Consider the following 19,970-nt stretch of genomic DNA (forward strand, 5'->3'; position numbering starts at 1 on the left):
AACATCTTCATTGTTCATTGCATATATGCTTATATTTGTTAAAAATAATACTGAATGTAAATTCTTTTCTCCACTATAACTATTATTATAGTATACGCTGTTAATTTATTTTTACCATTTAACTGTATTTTTGAAAACAGAAACAATTAAAATGCTCTGTGCTGTTTGGTCAGATAATATAAATCACGAGTGACGAGATGTAAAGTTACGGGTTATGAATTTACGCTTCCCATAATAATGTTATAATGTGAATCATTGTGATTCTGAAATATCGAATTTCATTTGTGTATTTTGACGTGAGCGTAATCGGTTGTGCATTTCCTATTTGTGTTAGTAAATTATGTTGAATGCAATTACGTGACTGATGTATTAAGAATTGAGTATTTTTTCTAAAACAGTGTAATTACTACGCAATCATGGCGTTGAGCGCCGTTGCGGAAGATTATTTTCGTTCTATGAATCCTCTCGCCTCAAAAATTCACGAAGATATTACAGAAGCAAAAAATTCATATGAAAACATTTGGGATACGCTCACGGACAAGGAAAAGGTGATTTTTATATTTTCCATTAATTAATACTCAAAAAATATAAGATTAATACAATATAGTCTTAAAAAATTTATTTATTAATTATAAAACTGTGGCAAAATTTGAAAGTCCTTTTTTTATTACAGGCGGAAATTATAAATGAATCAATAATTAAACCTGAAATAGTACTCAAATATGCTTTGCTTGAAAGTTTAGAATTTGATTTGAATGAGCCACCGGTGCAAAAAGATAATTTAATGTCTTTTTTTGGATGTGAACATGGATTAAGAATGATACAAGACGAGAACGCATCGTATCGCGACGAACACTCTGCCCCTTTCATTTATCAGACGAAAAGTCAACTTAATTTGTGTGTGCTGAGTGAGCACAGAGTGTCTAAAGATGTGAAGTGTACGTCGCCGCCACCGATAATGACTGAACTGGCGCTATCTCATTCGAAAGTCGTTAATGAATTAAAAAACGCTTTAAAATCTCACGATGTATTGAAAAGCACTTTTAAAGATAAAGAATCCCATGACAGGGATGTGATATCACCCACTGGGTTCATAACTAAGTTTATGGGTAATTTTAAAAGCAAGGATGAGGAACGGGAGTGTTTAATGCCATCATTACCTCAGACACAAATCGTGGCCTCCTCGGAAAACTTTTTCAGAACGAATTTTAAGAGTCCACCAAACGATAGCAAATTTGATAAGGACTATAGGAGCAGTGTCGTCAAATCACATAGCGGTAAGAATTACATATATTTACTTTTAATGACTCTTGTATAGACTAGTTTATATATAACTAAAATTTAATTTTTAATAATTTCTCTCTTTCTGTGATTATTGATATGATATTTGAAAGCAGAAGAGAGCATTCTTTTATTAACCACTAGCTAAACAAAGTCTATAAGTAAGGCTGGACTTATTAAATATTATAAATGTGATATATATGATAGTTTATTTCTTTTGGTAATAATAAACAGGCTAAGATATTGTTAATATCCTACTGTTGGGGACAGGCCTCTCTTGAAGAAAGACGTGGGGCTTATATCATCACAATATTTTCTTTCACCACAGAGCTACATAAACAATTTAAGTATATAAATTTAGTGGTGCCTACTTGTATTTGAACCCGCAATTATCAGTTATGATTCACATGCTCTGACCACTGAATCATTACTTCTACTGTATATAGTTGAAAATATTTAATTGAATGGTAATAAATACTTTAAACATTCTACGATAATTAAATATCGCAATGATGTAAATAAATGCAATGGAAATATGTATGTAGATGTACATGCATAACAACAGGAAATGCTTGTAATAATTTATGAACACACCTTTATTATCATATGTTAGGCTGCTGTCAGAATACTAACTATATCATGAATAGCAACTTGCTATTGAATATAGCAATTGTATATTATTATTCATAATAATAGTATTATCTAGTTGATTGTCTCATCAGTTTAGTGACTAACTTGTATAAAGCAGTGGGTTCTGAGGTCCTGGGTTTGAACTCTGCGATGGTTTTTCTGGCGAAAAATTAAGGAATCTGGAAGTTGTGTCTGTACTGCCTTGGAAAGCATGTTAAGCCCCAGATTCCAGTCTTCAACCTTTTTGAGCGTTTTTTTAAACATGAGATTTATATTTATTGATAGGCAAAGTTAAAAGTATAGCAATAAACTTTTTTTTAAAAAAAGACTTACCTAAGGATAACCTATCCTGGCATTGCGCAGGTTGAATACATAAAACATTTATATTGTAATACATATAACTCAATATCATAAAGCTACCAGTTGGTAATCATCGTTATATTTATATTAATACCCTAACAGGTTAAGTGTAAATTGGCTGAATTAAACACCTAAACATTCCTCATGAATCATATATCTATAAATAAAAACCGTATGAATATCCTTTCAGATGTTTTTACGATTATCGCGTTCACACAGACAGACATATGCGACTAGAGGAATTTAATAAAATAATACTACATGTTATTGTTATCATGTAGAGATTGTCATTTATTAGTATAAATTTTTCTAGATTTTTTTATTATTATTATAGGTAGGTGGACGAGCATATCTGCCACCTGATGGTAAGTGGTCACCAAAGTCCATAGACATCGGCATTGTAAGAAATGTAACCAGGGATGGTACATCGCCAATGCGCCACCAATAGCAATAAGCCTGCCTCGATTTGCCTGTATAAAGTATGGACTTGCAACACGATTTATTTGTCTCTACTTAATTAATTATGTCGATCGTTTATATATTTTTTCTATAATAAAATATATTTTTCTATGTTTTATAATATATTTATGTCGCATTGATTAAATCATTTAAATCCTCTTTGTATTATAACATATTTTTTTATAGAGTAGGTAGGTCACCAACGTTCATAGACATTGGCATTGTAAGAAATGATAACCATCGCTTACATAGCCAATGCGCCACAAACCTTGACAACTAAGATGTTATGTGACTTGTGCCTGTAATTACACTGGCTCACTCACCCTTCAAACCGGAACACAACAATACCAAGTACTGCTGTTTTGCGGTAGAATATCTGATGAGTGGGTGGTACCTACCCAGATGAGCTTGCACAAAGCTCTACCACCAGTATCAATCAATCAACAGCTAATCGTTGTCCACTGCTGAACATAGGCCTCTCCCAAGGTGCGCCAAAGCTCCCTATCCTCCGCCTTACGCATCCAGTTGGTGCCCGCCACCTTCTTAAGGTCGTCGGTCCACCTGGCTGGAGGACGCCCTACGCTGCGCTTGCCGATTCGCGGTCTCCACTCTAGGACTCGTCTGCTCCAACGGCCATCGGTCTTACAACATACGTGACCAGCCCACTGCCACTTCAGCCTGCTAATTTTGCAAGCTATGTCGGTGACTCCGGTTCTTTTCCGGATAATCTCATTTCTGATCTTATCCTTCAAAGATACTCCGAGCATAGCTCGCTCCATAGCACCACATACCACCAGTAATATGTACGTAATTAATAATTGCAATTATGAATATTCTTTCTAAACATAGCTTCTTGTATGACACGTACTTATTATCAACTAATATTATTCAATTACTGTCACGAGTCCTATTGTTTATAAATATATACATCTCATATGTGTCGTTGGATGAACAATGTTTTCAATATTTTGATGTTTTGGAATCGACTATGCTAGTAAAACGGAAAAGTAATAGGGTATAAAATATCCCACTGCTGTGCTGAGGCCTCTCCCTTTGTGGAGAGGGCTTGGAGCTTATTCCACCACACTGTACTAATGTGGGTTTGTGAATACAAAAAAATTGCAAATTTTCATCTGGCTGATTCGCTCACGATGTTTTATGCCACCGCATACCACGAAATTTATTATGAACACAAATCGAGCATATAGAAATTCAGAGGTGCTTGCCTTGCCTTGCTTTCGATAAAATTATAAACATTAATTTGTATTAATTGATGTCCTGATCGATTTCGGCCATGGTGGCCAATCTTAACGGAGACATATTACAGTGCACAAGTTTGTGACCAAACACAGATGCACTCTCTATTCCTTCACTTCTTCATAATACAATGAGACGGCAATCCGACACTACCGGACAAGACCAACGGCTTTACGTGCTTTTCGAGGCACCGAGTGTTCACACTTCCAAATTCCGGTCTCTTACAGAGAGTCTTCTTTTTTATCGGCCTGACTTGGGGTTTGACCCCAGGAACTCGGGATCTGCGGCCTTATATCTAGCCACTAGACCAACGAGGCGGTCACTCATTAAGTGGTATATACAGGAACTCTCATTGGGTTTAATATTCAGTTTCAGTCGCTTAATTCCAATCAAGATTAGTGTGACAGAGTGTAGTCATTACGACTCATAGTATGGTTGTAACAGTGAGATGGAAGGTCGAATTTAATATAGTGTAATTTGAGAATAACTTCACATCGCGAATCATTGTAATGGTAATGGTTTAAGAAATGAATAATTTCTTGCTGGTAGGGCTTTGTGCAGGCCCTATGGGTATCAGCCACTCATCAGATATTCAACCGCTAAATTAAACTAAACTTAGTATTGTTGTGTTCCGTTTAGAAGGGTGAGTAAGACAGTATAACTAGAGTAATTATCAATTATTTATTAATATTATATTAATACAATTATTGTCTTATAACTAACGACTGCTTTACTCGAAGTGGGAATAAAGAGTGATTAAAATAATGTTACAATTAATAAAATTAAAAAATTAAAACAATGATGCATTGATAGGCTAATACAGGGAACTCGGCCAATACGGGTAACTCGCCTGGGAATCTTCCATCAGTCTGGTGCGTCAGCATATTCGTGGGATTAGAGTTCCTTAACTAGAATCATGACATCTTCGTTCCCATGGTAGGTGACATTGACGATGTAGGGAATGGTTAATATTTCTTCAGCGCCATTGTATATAAGTGATGGTGACGACGACGACGAAAGCGCCATTGTACATCAGATGACCCTTTGCCAGTCCGTCTACCTATAACATTAAAAAAAAAAACGATCAACTTTGATGTTTCGCTTCTGCGAGCCGGTCCGTGACGGCCACTGATGACATCTGGACTTTTTTATTATATTATGTGTATATTCAATTGTGATGAAAGCTGTCTTCGATTGATTCAATGATAAAATATTAACAAGTTTGCACAATACTGCTCTAGTTTATAGTTATTTTGAATATTGATTTACATAAATAAAATGTTAATAATTTCGTAATCTTTTGGCAATTAGTTTCTTTTTTTTTTTTTTTATATTCGCCGAAAGGGCAAATGACTCTACTCCACCTGATGGTAAGTGGTAGTAGAGTCCAAACGCGACGACGGCCAGTACAGACGGGAAAAACGTTCTGCACTAGCCGCCTTCGCCTTGCCGGCCCGCAAGATGCCTCTTCACGCCTCGTTTGAAGGAACCCGGGTTGTAAGAGGAGGGGAACACGTGAGCTGGTAAGGAATTCCATTTTTTGGAAGTGCGACAAAGAAAGGAGTTGCCAAATTTCTTTGTTCGCGATGGAATTGATGTCACAGTTAGGCGGTGACATCGAGAACCAGCTCGCGTGGACTTAAGAAGGAAGGGGGAAGCAGGAATTAGAGAGAATAATTCCTCAGAGCACTCGCCGTGATACAGTCGACAGAAAGCGCTCAGTACTGCTATCTCACGACGCAATTGTAAAGGTTCAAGGGTGTTTGTGACCTTTACGTCGCCAATAATGCGTACGGCACGTCGCTGCAACCGGTCCAAGGCCTCAAGTAGGTACTTAGCGGAGCCATCCCAAAGGTGCGAGCAATATTCCACGCAAGACCGTACCTGTGTTTTGTACAGCAGGCACAGTTGTTGTGGCGTGAAAAAGCGCCGCACCTTGTTCAGAACTCCGAGTTTCCGTGAAGCTGTTTTTATAACAGCCTCGATGTAATCCCTTGGACTAAGGTCGCAGCGAACGTCAATCCCCAGCATGGCGATTTTGCTTTGCATCACCAGCGGAGTACCACAGAGGGAGGGAAGACGGGAAAATGTTGACTTTTTCGCCGTTAGAGCGCATACCTGTGTTTTCTTGGCATTAAACTCAACAAGATTATCAGAGCCCCATTTGGCGATGAGCTCTAACGTCCTATCGAGTTCAATGACAAGATTCTCCCGCCTCGCCTCAGTTTCCGCCCGCCCAGCCACTGCGCGTCCGTGGTATCCACCATGCACTGTACTATCATCTGCATAGCAATGTATGTTCCCAAGGGAGAGCATATCATTGATATGCAAAAGAAAGAGTGTGGGAGATAGCACAGATTCCTGGGGGACGCCAGCATTCACTACATAGAATTGTGAAGCGCAACCATCAACTAAAACACGAAGGCTACGCTTGTGTAGGAAGCTGGCAATCCAGGTGCATAGCTGAGCAGGCAGACCATATGCCGGTAGCTTGGAGAGAAGACTTCTCGTTTCTATAGGCCTTGAGGCTATTGAGGATTTTACCGACCTTTTTTATTTAATTTATGTCTTATTAAAGGCTGCGTGTGGATGATTTAATAAAAAAATATATTAGAAGGTAGATAGGTACTGTATACACAGCAGTTATGGATGCAATGATTATATCGTAATTTTAATTAAAAAAAACTTTATTGACGAAATTTTTGCAAAGAAAAAAATCGATGGACGAGAAAGTCAGAATCGCAGAGTTTCTTTCCGGTTCTTCTAAGATTGACAATATATATATGAATAAGTAAGTAATGTTTCTATATTGAATAAAGTAATGTGATTTGATCAGCGAAGTTTGGTTAATGTTTAAAATGCATAGGAACTGGTAAATATGTCAGAGTTTTCATGTACATAGTATTTATAATTCATCACATGCAAGGATAACATCGTGAGGAAACCTGCCTGTGTCGGATAATAATGCACACGTGTATAGTATACCCCAACATACATTTGACGGGCCGGTTGGCGTGGTTGGTAGATACTTGCCTTTCACGCCGAAGGTTGTGGATACGATTCCCACCCAGGACAGATATTTGTGTGTATAAACATGTATGTTTGTCGTGAGTCTGGTTGTAATTATCTATATAAGTATGTATTTACAAAAGATATGTAGTATATCAGTTGTCTGGTTTATAGTACAAGCTCTGCTTAGTTTGGGATATTATTATTATATTTTACATTGGAGCTAATTTGTGGAATTTGATCTAAACCTTTTTCTATTGAGGATAAGAGTCGCTTGCAATGTGACATAACGGGCCGTACTAACTTTTAAATAACATTTAATTGGGCAATGGGCAAATTCATAATTCGATCAGGTCGCAAACTCGCAGTCAAAGCTTACAGCTTACAATTTTATAAAAAACAAACACCGTCATACAGTACTTAATCTATGTATGAGTAACGTGAGTACCGTAATTAATTAAACAGGAGATAACGCACGTTCCACTGACCAACGAATAATAAAACAAACGAAGGAATATAACAGAGTAGCTGTGAGCTGTGACTGTACATTTTATTGCGACATTTACGAGAGATAAACAGAAGTTATCTTATAAGTACTTTTGAATCATTGAATCGAATAATACGAACTAATATTTACTTCTATAAAAATACAGCTTTGTTCAATGGCGGCCAGCACTGCTAATGTGATATATATGAATTAATCGGTATTTAAATTATTAATAATTAATGAAATGTTTTAAATAAATATATACATTTTCAACAGCATCTAGTACTTGGTATTGTTGTGTTCCGGTTTGAAGGGTGACTGAGCCAGTGTAATTATAGGCACATGGGACATAACATCGTAGTGCCCAAGGTTGGTGGCGTATTGGCGATGCAAGCGGTGGTTAACATTTCTTACAACGCCAATGTCTATGGGAGTTGGTGGTCACTTACCAACAGGTGGCCCATATGCTCGTCCGCCTTCCTATTCTATAAAAAAAACGGTATTAATAATAATAATCATTTATTTGCATGAAACATAGTTTTACAGACGTTATGATTTCTTTATAAGTATCTAACACATTTCACCCGCGATAGGCACCCAAATATATTTGTTAACAAGTAATAAATATTAAATACAGATCACACCAATTGTACATTAAAATAATTATATTAATATATGTATAAAATGATGAAAATAAAAATTGGTTTAAAATGAACAATAATTAATCAAATTCAATGATTAACTTAAGTTTATACATATAAGTGCATAGTTAAATAATAAAATATACATTTACTTTATTTAAAATAGGTAGACACCCTTACGGGGTGCCTTCCTATCTCAGGAGGCTGTTGGGGGCATACCTCCAGGACCGGGTAGTCCTCTGGGAGGGGGGCGATGGGCGTCTTGTCCGGTGTCGGGTAGGCTGTGGCGTTCCACAGGGGTTAGTTCTCGGCCCAATTCTGTGGAACGTTGGCTTCGACTGGCTCCTGCAGGCATCCGTCCTTCCCAGAATGGGGGTGTTATGCTATGCGGACGACACTCTCATCACGGCGACAGGGCGGAATTTTCAGGAGGCGGCTCGCCTGGCCGAAGTCGGTCGCTCACAGTGGACCGCATAAGAATGTTGGGCTTGAGGGTCTCCATCTCAAAAACGGAGGCCCTCTTATTCCACGGTCCACGTCGAGGCCCTCGAGGGGCGTGTATTACCGTCCAGGGGACGGTGATTAAGGTGCAGGCCCACATGAAGTATCTGGGCCTGACCCTGGACGGAAGATGGAGCTTCGGGCAGCATTTTGTCCAACTTGGCCCGAAGCTCATCAACGCTGCCGCTGCCTTAAGCCGGCACCTATAAAATGTAGGAGGGTCGGAAACGCCATGCCGGCGATTATACGCCGGTGTTGTGCGGTCCATGGCTCTGTACGGTGCTCCCATCGGGGTGGACGCTCTCACCGCTCGGAACAAGGTTCTCTTGCGAAGGCCGCAGAGAATCATAGCGGTGAGGGTGCTCGCGGAAGTGAGGTCGCGTGGCGATCGTCCAGGGTTGGAGGAGATGCTGCGATTTAGGACTCTCGCCCAGCAAGCCCTGATTCGCAGGTGGGAGGAGGATTTGAGGTCTCCATCAGCAGGCCTGGCGACAGTGAAGGCGATCTGTCCCCACTCGAGTCGCTGGGTAACGAGAAAAGGCGGCACACTAACCTTCAGACTGACTCAGGTGCTTACTGGACATGGGTGCCATGGTGGTGACATGGTTCGGTAAGTACCTGCACGGAATAGTCAGGCGGGAGGTAACGCCCTCCTGCCAAGAGTGTGGTGCGCCTACGGACACGGCATGCCACACTCTGATGGAGTGTGCCGCTTGGGGGCCTCAGCGCCTTTCCCTGGCGACTTTAATCGGCGGTGACCTTTCGCTGCCGAGCGTGATAAATGCCATGCTTGGTAGCGAAAGGTGCTGGATGGAGATGGTCTCCTTCTGCAAAAATGTCATGTCGCAGAAGGAGGCCACGGAGCGGGAGCGCGAGAAGAGTGCCTCCACTGACCCGCTTCGCAGAAGAAGACCGGGGAAAAGACGTCGGCGCTATGCGCATCTTCTCCTCCCGCCGTGAGTGTCGCCGGGGCCAGAGGGTCTCTGTACCCCGAGTACGCCCTAGGATTTAGAGGCCCGCGGAAGCGGGCCAACCGTCGGGACGGCACGGTAGTATGAAAACGGTAAAAAAAAAGGTGGACACCCTTAACCGTCAAATCGTCATGGTTAAAAACTGGTTCGAAATGTAGATTCTACCGAGAACCGAAAAGGAAATTAATTCACTTATATTAAAAGCATCCCTTGTTAACCATACTTTGGGGATAAAGTTTTTGTAAACGCTGATGTTTCTAACTTAAAAAAAAATATCCAAAATTATCCATTTACTAAAGTTGAATTAATCACCAATCATTAATTATTCATTCATTCAATACATTCTTGAATTTTTAAATATTAATTTATAGAGTAATTTTTTTTATCTATTAACCATTTTTTAAGCTTAGACCTTGGTAACCTTAACTCCCTTAAGCTTTTTATTTAAAGAATTAATAATTAATTAAAAGCTTTAAAGATATACATACATCAGCACTTGGTATTGTTGTGTTCCGGTTTGAAGGGTGACTGAGCCAGTGTAATTACAGGCACATGGGACATAACATCGTAGTGCCCAAGGCTGGTGGCGTATTGGCGGTGGTTAACATTTCTTACAACGCCAATGTCTATGGGCGTTGGTGGCCACTTACCATCAGGTGGCCCATATTCTCGTCCGCCTACCTATACCATAAAAAAATTAGAAACGAATCGCAAAAATAAAAACAGTACGCAACGGAAATCCTGCATTGACATTTGACATCGAATCGCGCTCGCGGCGTATACCACATATACAAATCGGCGCTTCAAGAAATATTAACCTTATGTACATCGCCAATGCGCTACCAACCTTGGGGAACGAAGATGTTACGTCCCGTGTGTCTGTTGTTTTAAAAAAAAATGAAATTGTAATTCTCTTATAATTTTATTATGTCTAACTTATATGCTTGTACCAAAATTTTATCTCTTTCAACTCTCAATGAGTTTATTATTTAATTATATATTAAGGATATTCAACAAGGGATACACACTTACGAGTACATTACATCGTGGAATAATATTTTAAAGTATGTGTGCTCCTTCAATTAAAGGAGACCACAGCAAGCAATTAATTTATTTACATATATGTGATTAATTAATGTTTACTCTTTAGCTAATACTTATTTTGTAACGTGACAGTGCATGCTTAGACTACCGCTAGTAAGTAGGACATTTACCATAATAATTTCATAATTTAATATTGTTTTTGAGATGATATTGTGTCAAACCCGGGCAAGCACCACTGAATTTTCATGTGCTTAATTTTTTTTTATTATAATTTATCTCGTGCTTGACGGTGAAGGAAAAGATCGTGAGGAAACCTGCATGCTGTCTAATTTCAAGAGAAGCGTGGTGGAATAAGCTCCAAACCTTCTCAAAAGGGAGATGAGGCCTTAGCCCAGCAGTGGGACATTAACAGGCTGTTATTGTATTACTGTGTCAACTGTTGGTTGTCTGTGGATAATAATTTATAAAAAAATATATTAAAAGAATATTGATAAGTTACTAACCACGGGGTCATCCCGGCTTTTAGAAATACAAAACTTAATCCATACTAATATTATTAATGTAATTAAAGTAACTATGTCTGTATGTTTGTCTTTTACGCGTTTATAGTATATGTATATACCGCTGAATCAATTTTGATAAAATTTAGTATGAAGCAAGCTTGATCCCCAGTTATATAGGCTACTTTTATATATAATAAATATAAACAAACCTTAGATGCACTACAAACAGTTTTTGATTAATATATCTTTATTTATAACATAACATTATTCTAATTACTTAAATAATCCATATAAGTATCCGTTTATATTTTAATTTTAAGGTTCCGATAACGAGTTATCCGACATTCAAGACGCCATTTTTTTTCGCAAATCCATAATGAATATTACGGATTATTCAAGTTCTCGATCAATGGTATTAACTTATTCAATGTCAAATAAATGGTTGTTTGTCTTTACTCCTCTCGTGGTTGGTTTATATTTAATTTTTTTTCTTTCAGATCTCTCGGAAGAGAACAGAGGATTGCTGTCCTCTAGCCAGGCGTCTTCAGGAACCGACTTCCAGTCCACGGAGACGCTGACAGAGACCGGCACGCTACCAAAGACAGGTTACGATTTCTTAGACAACTGGTAATATATGTATCTGTATATTATGTACGTTGTTAAAACCCCGGCCGCAGTATGGCCTTTAATATATTCTCAATACATAATCGAATTCCATTCGAATTTCAAATGATAGAACTTTTTTTTTTTATTTGTCATTCGATCGTTTGATGTTTGTGAATTATAGTTATAGGCAAAAATCTCAAATCTATAATTAATACGTAAACTGCCCAACTCGTAACTTTTTTATTTTTATATTTAACGTAATGTTAAGTGAAAGAAACATGTGCGAAATAAATAAAAAAATACTATCTTCGTGAGTCGTGAATCCAAATTCGATACACAAGTGGGAGATTGTTAAGAATATTTAACTTTATGCTATTTTAGTGATTGAAAAATATCCAAAACGTCATTAATGTAATGTATAATTTGAAGATAAGTATTCATAAAACGTGAACATGCTTCATTTTATAGTGTGCACATAAAAGTACCAGCTAGGTATGATAGAATTATGAAATACGTGAGCTGAATGGCATATTGTTCGGACGTTGATAGCGTGCGTTCCTCACAGATCAGTTATCAAATGGACGATAGGAATTTGAAATGGCAAAATTTACCTTAATTTTATCTTGTTATAAATGTTGTAATTTTACGCTTAATTCAATTTTAAACAAGAAAACGGTATTTTCCTACATCCATGCCGTTACAATGTCATTGACCACAAGTCATGAGCAACTGACAGGTGTCAGGAAAGCACGTCCTCAGTGGCTGAACTTTAATGTCATTTGTCTTTGAGATGTATTGTTACGAGAACAGAATATAGCGTTGAATATGCGTTTTCTTCGTAAATCTCGTCTTAGTTTTATTATCCCAGTATTATAATATAATAGTATTTATACAATGTGTTATTGTGAACTTATCTTATATACATTTTTTATATAAATTAACTTGTGTGTCTTATATATTGAATACATGTTTTTTTATCTGTAAATACTCATAACAAAGCAAAAAGTTAATAGCGGGAAAAGCGTTCAACTAAACACCGACAAGTGGAAAAGGAACGAACTATTGTCATTATTGGCCAATATTTTTGCAAATTAGCAAATACGTACGTATTGCAGTGTACGGACAATGCAAATACGCTAGGTAAAGTGAAGTGGCTTAGTCGATGACGTGACGTCACTTCCTACGCATGCAGATTTCGTCACGATATTGTCCTTGGATATTATAAACAATTTTATCACAGCGGTGCTTGTCTGGTTTTCGTGTTGTCCACACAACCAGCCATCTCATAGGCATCATTAACTCTTTCCATGCGGGATCATGTCATCTCGATGTTGCCATCTCCATACGAGCGATATTTTATGACGTCAGGTTTGCAGTATGATGGACGAGATATTTCGTCTCAACAAAGATGCGTTTCATTAAACTCTACACGTTTATTAAACTCTAATTAAACTCTTGTCAAAAAACTTGGTTGGCGTATTATTACGTCTCTAAAAATATGTAGACAACATTGGCTTAGCAATTGGTATTGCAATTTATGTTTTGTAAATGCTAGCAGATATATTCCTAGTCTAGCCAAAAATTTGTTTACTTAAAACGCTAACAGGGACTTCAAATGTCTAAATGCCTGCTGTCCTTGGATCTCTAAGTCCAGACCTGGTTATGGGGTCATCACCTCTATATCATGAAAATACGTAAACCTATCAACGACTCGTTACATCGAGGCAATCTGTAATCTCATTTAAAGACTGTTTGTTTATTGTAAGTATATTTATCTTATGAATTATATAATGTAACCAACATTACATTATTACGTCTTTCATTCTGATTATTGTCACTAGATGGCGCTGTTTATCATTTCATACGAATCGCACTAAACGCTATCTAATAAGTAAACTCTCACTAGAAACGCTGGTTCACTAGAAAAGTCGTAACTCAAAGCCAGATTAACAAAATATTTAGCGTTTAAGTAATTATGTTTGTGGTTCAAGCTATTTTGTAAGAACAAACTCGAGTATGTCAGTAATTGAAATGCGATATTGACCATTATAATCGTAACATTACAATAATACACGAACCAAAATAGTATATCAACATAAGTCGGTTGTGCATATTTCACGGTTGAGTAATGAAGTGAGTTCTTATAGAATAGCACTGATGTTTGTTTGTATTGTGTTATGTACGCATGCTCTCAATTCTTCCTGCATTTATTTTTTTTATTTTATTTCTTATATGAAAATGTGCTATTAATTATGATTAATATAATATTGAAATGATTTTTTGTTTTATTTTTGTATACCTTTGTTACAGATAGTAAAAAAATGTGTGTATGTATTACACATTAATGTTTTTAATATATTCAAATGTATATATATTCAATATTATATATTACACCACACGCACATCAATCATACACATACAAACACTTACGACACACGCACACACACACGCACGCACGCACGCACACACATAAATATTTACCTTGTTGTTAATTCCAATGGCAGAAGTAAAAACAAACCAACTTTATATTTACATATTCCATCCTATATACTCCTATATGCATATGCGTAACCAGGAGGCGTTTTTCATCCATGAACTCGCTAATTGTTTATATATATATATATATGTGTATATTGACTGCCTCGTTGGTCTAGTGGCTTGATATAAGGCCGCAGACCCGGAGGCCCTGGCTTCGATTCCCAGTTCGGGCCAATAAAAAGTTATTGGGTTTTTCTGTCAGAAAATTCTAAGTGGCAGCCCGGAGTCTGGAAGTTGGAAGTGTGTATACTACCGTGCCTCGGAAGTCACGTAAAGCCGTTGGCTAATCTCTCTTGAGATTGGCCGCCGTGGCCGAAATTGGTCTGGAGGACATTATTATATGTATGTATATTACATATATATATTTAAACTAAACAAGCACAAACTTTTCACATCCTAGACCCGAATATACAGGGTTAGTAATTTGATGGCCAATAATTATATACACTAGTAAAAAAGGTAAAGTAATGATCGATACTTGTTACCACCACCTACCACCAAGACGTTAGTTTAAAGAAAAAACGATTTATATATTATATTTTATATATTAAAGTTTCCTTAATTTAGTATTTACTTATGAAATCAAATTTCACATATTCAAATAACAGCCAATAAGCACTTTCTTCCAATATTATATCGTATCGTTTTTGAAGAGACTAGTATCCGGAGATGATCATTCCCTTTTCCACTTGATCAGCCTTCTCCTTGCCAGTCAGCATTTCAATCAGTTTCAGTCCAAACCAGTAAGCTGTGCCAGGGCCCTGGATATAAAAGTTATTCAAATAATATGTATTAATAAGTAGGGGGGACAGGAAATAGGCTATCGGATGGTAAGTAAGTAAGTAGGTAACACCCACTCATCATCGATACTTAGTATTGTAGTGGTCTGATTGGAAGGGTGAGTGAGCCAGTGTAACTACAGGCACAAGGGACATACCATCTTAGTTCCCAAGGTTGGTGGCGTTTCGGCAATGTAGGGATTTGTTAATATTCCTTACAGCACTAATATCTATAGGGGCGGTGGTAATGCTTTTTTTTTTTTTTATAGAATAGGAAGGTGGACGAGCATATGGGCCACCTGATGGTAAGTGGTCACCAAACGCCCTTAGACATTGGCATTGTAAGAAATGTCAACCATCGCTTATAGCCAATGCGCCACCAACCTTGGGAACTAAGATTTTATGTCCCTTGTGCCTGTAATTACACTGGCTCACTCACCCTTCAAACCGGAACACAACAATATCAAGTATTGCTGTTTTGCGGTAGAATATCTGATGAGTGGGTGGTACCTACCCAGACGAGCTTGCACAAAGCCCTACCACCAGTATAATAATACAATTACATATATATCGTGTTTTATTAATACAATTAATAAAACACGATATATATGTATTATAAGCAAGAAAAATAGTGATCATTTACCTAGCAGTCGGACATTTACAGTTACTTTAATTTAATAACAACACTAACCCTACTGGTGACGATGTTGCCGTCCACCACCACCCGCTCGCCCTCCACGTACGTGTAGTCGGACGTGATCTTGTCCTTAGTGGTCGGGTAGGATGTAATGCGCTTGCCCTTCGCCACCCCATGCGCTACGAAGGCTGTGGGAGCTGAAACAGTACAAGTGACAATAATTTCGTTGTAAATCGACGGGCCGGTTGACGTGGTTGGTAGATATTTTACGCCGAAGGTTGTGGGTTCGATTCCCACCCAGGACAGGTATTCGTGTGCATGAACATGTCTGTTTGTCCTGACTCTGGGTGTAATTATCTATATAAGTATGTATTTACAAAAGAAAAGTAGTACATGTAGTATATCAGTTGTCTGGTTTCCATAATACAAGCTCTGCTTAGTTTGGGATCAGATGGCCGTGTGTGAAAAATGTCCCAGGATATTAAATTAGTATTTAAGTGAGATAGGAAACTGATAGCAACTGATAACTGCCTCGTTGGTCTAGCATAGCTTATAGGGCTGATCACGAAATTTTAGATCAAAAAAATACTTGTTATGCCATCAAAAAAGGACTAGGGACCCCTTTTTACACCGAACGTATCCTATATACAAACGCCATAAAATAATAATACCATACATATAATTAAGAATACAGTAGAAATCGTGTTTTTACATTGAATCATATTAAAAACGATTTTCATGCGGCCTTAGTCGAGGGCACCAATTCGTTAAATAACAAAAATATTCTTTGTTCCATTAAAAATGGGTTACTAAAACAGTATTTACTGGCAACATTAATTTACAAGGTCACGGTCAACTTCGTTAAAGATGCTTCACTTCAAACCACTCCTCTGGTTTGCATTTAACCGCATGCATATGCTGTATATTATTAAATTATTAATGATAATTATATATATATATATATATATATATATATATATATATATATGTATATATATATCTCACCTGCACATATGGCAGCTACTATCTTGCCGGATTTCTCGTGGTCTTTTAACAGTGTACCGACGACGTCCGACTTGGAGAGACGCTCGGAGCCCTCCAGCCCACCCGGGAGTATAACCTGGAATCAAAAAAATAAAATATACAAATCTCTTTTATGAAACTATTAACTTGCATTATATAAATTCATAAATATAAATTGTTTGTCGAATCAAAAACTACTTGATCGATTTTGATGAAACTTTTCATGTTTAGAAGATTATGATTTTACAAAATGAACAATAGTTAATAAATTAACAGCTTTTAAAAGTCTCACTGCTAAGCGAAGTCCTTCTTGCCTTTTCAGGAGAAGGTCTAATACTAATTGAATACCAAAAACCAAACAGAAACTAGAGCAATATTTCAATAAAAACTTTTTTTTATTGCAAATAGACCACCTGGGTGGCAAGTGATCACTGCCCATAGACATTGACATAGATAATCTACCGCAAAACAGTAGTACTTGGTATTGTTGTGTTCCGGTTTGAAGGGTGAGTGAGCCAGTGTAATTCCAGGGACATAAAATCTTAGTTCCCAAGGTTGGTGGCACATTGGCTATGTCATATGTCATCTCATACTCACAGCATCATATTGAGCACTTTCAGCCAGCGCATTAGCCAATGATTTGTCCGGCACGAGAGTCACTTGTCTCGAACAGAGCACTGGGGCGTCGCCGTCTAAGCCAGCTAAAGTGACTGTCACCTGGGAGCATTGTACAAGGTTGAATAATAGCAATTTTTTTTTCCTAATTTAATTTTGTTTTAATTTTTGGTTAATACATTACATTCTTAGGTGCTCAATTAATTATAATTTTAGTTTTATAATATGTTTATTTTAAAGTGTTATCTATTTATGATACTGTATGTCTTATCTAATAGGTTTCGATGTCAGCTTTTCTCAATAGACTGTACACCTGCACAGGACATTAAATCATATAAATTGATTTAAGTGTCTCACTTAATTACTCATAAAAATCAAAATGACACAGTTGAACACATTCAACAAATCACAAATCGCGCCAATAATGAATTAATTACTTATATGTTCCTGTCAAATTCAAAATGGTAGTTTAAAATTTTATTTTATTTTTACAATGCTTTTGTAGTGATAAAGGAATCTTCTAGTTCTGTCAACTTGCCAAGACGACTACCCCTAATCTTTTATAGTTTATGAATTAAATATTATATTTATTAGAATTAAATAAAAGCATATTCACTCGTATCATAAATATACATGATATTCACTTGTATCTTCTAGGTATGAGTAGGTTTCTACCTACTACACTAGCTACACTTTCTTCTGAAAGTGTAGCTATGCTTGCACACACATTTATGAACTACAATATGGCCTGGGCGGTTGGCAAGTTTATCTTGAGATTGACCTCCATGGAAATTGGTCAGGGGGACATCACCATCAATAATTATATACAGTTAATAACCTCTTTTATCTATATATATAAAAATATTGTCATCTATATAATCTTCTACAGTATAATATGCCTTATATAATATTATTTATAGAAATGATAAACATTCATCCAAGTAGGATGATTTTTTAAAACCTGAATATTTTTTTTTATAAAATATAATACTTACACCACCCCTTCTCAGCATATCAACAGTAATAACTGTCTCCATTTCTTCAGCACCTTGAGAGAGTATCATCAGCGCAGTTTTGGACATTGTCGATGAGAAGAGTGACCTGTTCATATAGATGAGGAATTGTTAACATAATTGGTATTATTATTAAAAGCCTTTATTTAACTTGCAATATTTGTAAGTTTGTTTTGATCAAATCAAGAAAGCTAAAGAACTACTAGCTTTTATCCTACTGAGTTCTGGCCTAAGCAGTAGGTTTAATAACCCTAAGAAATTCTGTTAAAGATTGGTGATTAAGGATTGGTGGCTAGGTGAAAAAAGTTATGTTTGGTAATAAGTTTATAGTGACTGTATGTAAACACCTTAAAAGGATGATTATAATCTGGTTTTATAGTCACATTTCGAATTCGGCAACAGGTATTGCAATTATTCACCCATTCAAGTAAACTGTGGATAACTATATATTAGTTTGTACCCCGTGGAGAAAAGAAGCAAATCTGAATTTAGTATGCAAGTTCAAATCTGGCCCATCATAAGAATTGCTATAAGCTTAAATTATTTATATGTTAATAAAAGGATGGTGTAATGAGCTCCAATCACCAACCATGTCTTCAAGAAGAGTGTGCTGACTTTTTTTTTGGGTGTTATGGTCCCTGGTCCCGATTAAATATAAAACTATGTATTGACAAAATTATATGAACAAGCCAAGCTAATGTTACATGGTTATTATTTAAACAAATTAGTCATAATGATATTAAATTTGAATAAAAGAAATAAGCATTTATTTAACATAAAAAGGTTATAGGTGTTAACATATTATATTTTTTATTTTGGTCAGGTAAATAATAAATTATTCAAATGGTACTTATTATTTCAAATTTCAACTAACATAGTCTAAAAGTCTAAAAATACTAGAGATAGACAAAACAGATTCAATATAATACATAAAAGAATATGTTCTTGTAATAAGTACTAAGCTTATTTTTGGTTCCGTTTTAATAATCCGTTTTAAAAATTTAACCAAAAGGCCGACTTAGGTTATTTTTAATTACAAGTATTTTAAATATAGAAGAGTAAAATATATGTATACTTACTTAGTCTGCAGCCAAAAAATATCAGTATTATATTTAGTAGTTAAAGCTAATTGTGATATTGATTTTTGATTCTTTAGACAAAACCGTTTAAGTAGAAACACAAACATTAAAAATTGTGGAATCTGACAGTTAATGTCAAGGTCAAACACTTTTATCGAATTTTTATTATTGAACAAGAATATTTGATTATGTAATTTAACAGCTTACATATATGTGATGATATAACAATAATATCTCTAAATACAATAATTATTAAATGTGTTTATTTAAATTGATTTATATATATACATGAAATTATAAGACATATTATTAAAAATTAATTAAAGGAGATATTTTTCTTAAATGGTAATAAATGACAAACACGACAGATGTTCGTTGACGGGAACTCTATTATATTTATGGTCAGCTTCCTTTCTTTTGCTCGCTAACGTCAAGCGAACAAAAAAAATATTCTTTTTTTTGTTTTATAACTTTTACGAATAAACTTGACCTTTATATATGAATCATGTAAATTTTTAACTCCGCTAACATTTGGTT

General features: G+C 36.4%; 3 protein-coding genes across 3 annotated transcripts in view; 2 read left to right on the top strand and 1 right to left on the bottom strand.

The window, feature by feature from the left end:
• LOC126778940 (enhancer of rudimentary homolog) overlaps window positions 1-19,970 on the top strand; it is a 238,256-nt gene that overhangs the window by 19,629 nt on the left and 198,657 nt on the right. The window lies entirely within an intron of this gene.
• LOC126778906 (uncharacterized protein C1orf198) lies at window positions 242-14,025 on the top strand. The gene is made up of 3 exons (XM_050502660.1): window positions 242-548; window positions 674-1,277; window positions 11,641-14,025. Exons 1-3 carry the CDS (start codon window positions 417-419, stop codon window positions 11,772-11,774), a joined length of 870 nt encoding a protein of 289 aa, XP_050358617.1. The 5' UTR covers window positions 242-416; the 3' UTR covers window positions 11,775-14,025.
• Window positions 14,804-19,597, bottom strand: LOC126778921 (protein dj-1beta-like). Its single transcript, XM_050502675.1, has 6 exons — window positions 19,434-19,597; window positions 18,337-18,442; window positions 17,324-17,443; window positions 16,709-16,823; window positions 15,758-15,900; window positions 14,804-15,048 (listed from the first exon to the last, which is right to left on the bottom strand). The coding sequence occupies exons 1-6, from the start codon at window positions 19,538-19,540 to the stop codon at window positions 14,944-14,946; spliced, it is 696 nt and encodes a 231-aa protein (XP_050358632.1). The 5' UTR covers window positions 19,541-19,597; the 3' UTR covers window positions 14,804-14,943.

Source organism: Nymphalis io, chromosome 27, assembly GCF_905147045.1.
Source record: "Nymphalis io chromosome 27, ilAglIoxx1.1, whole genome shotgun sequence".
Lineage (NCBI taxonomy): Eukaryota > Metazoa > Arthropoda > Insecta > Lepidoptera > Nymphalidae > Nymphalis > Nymphalis io.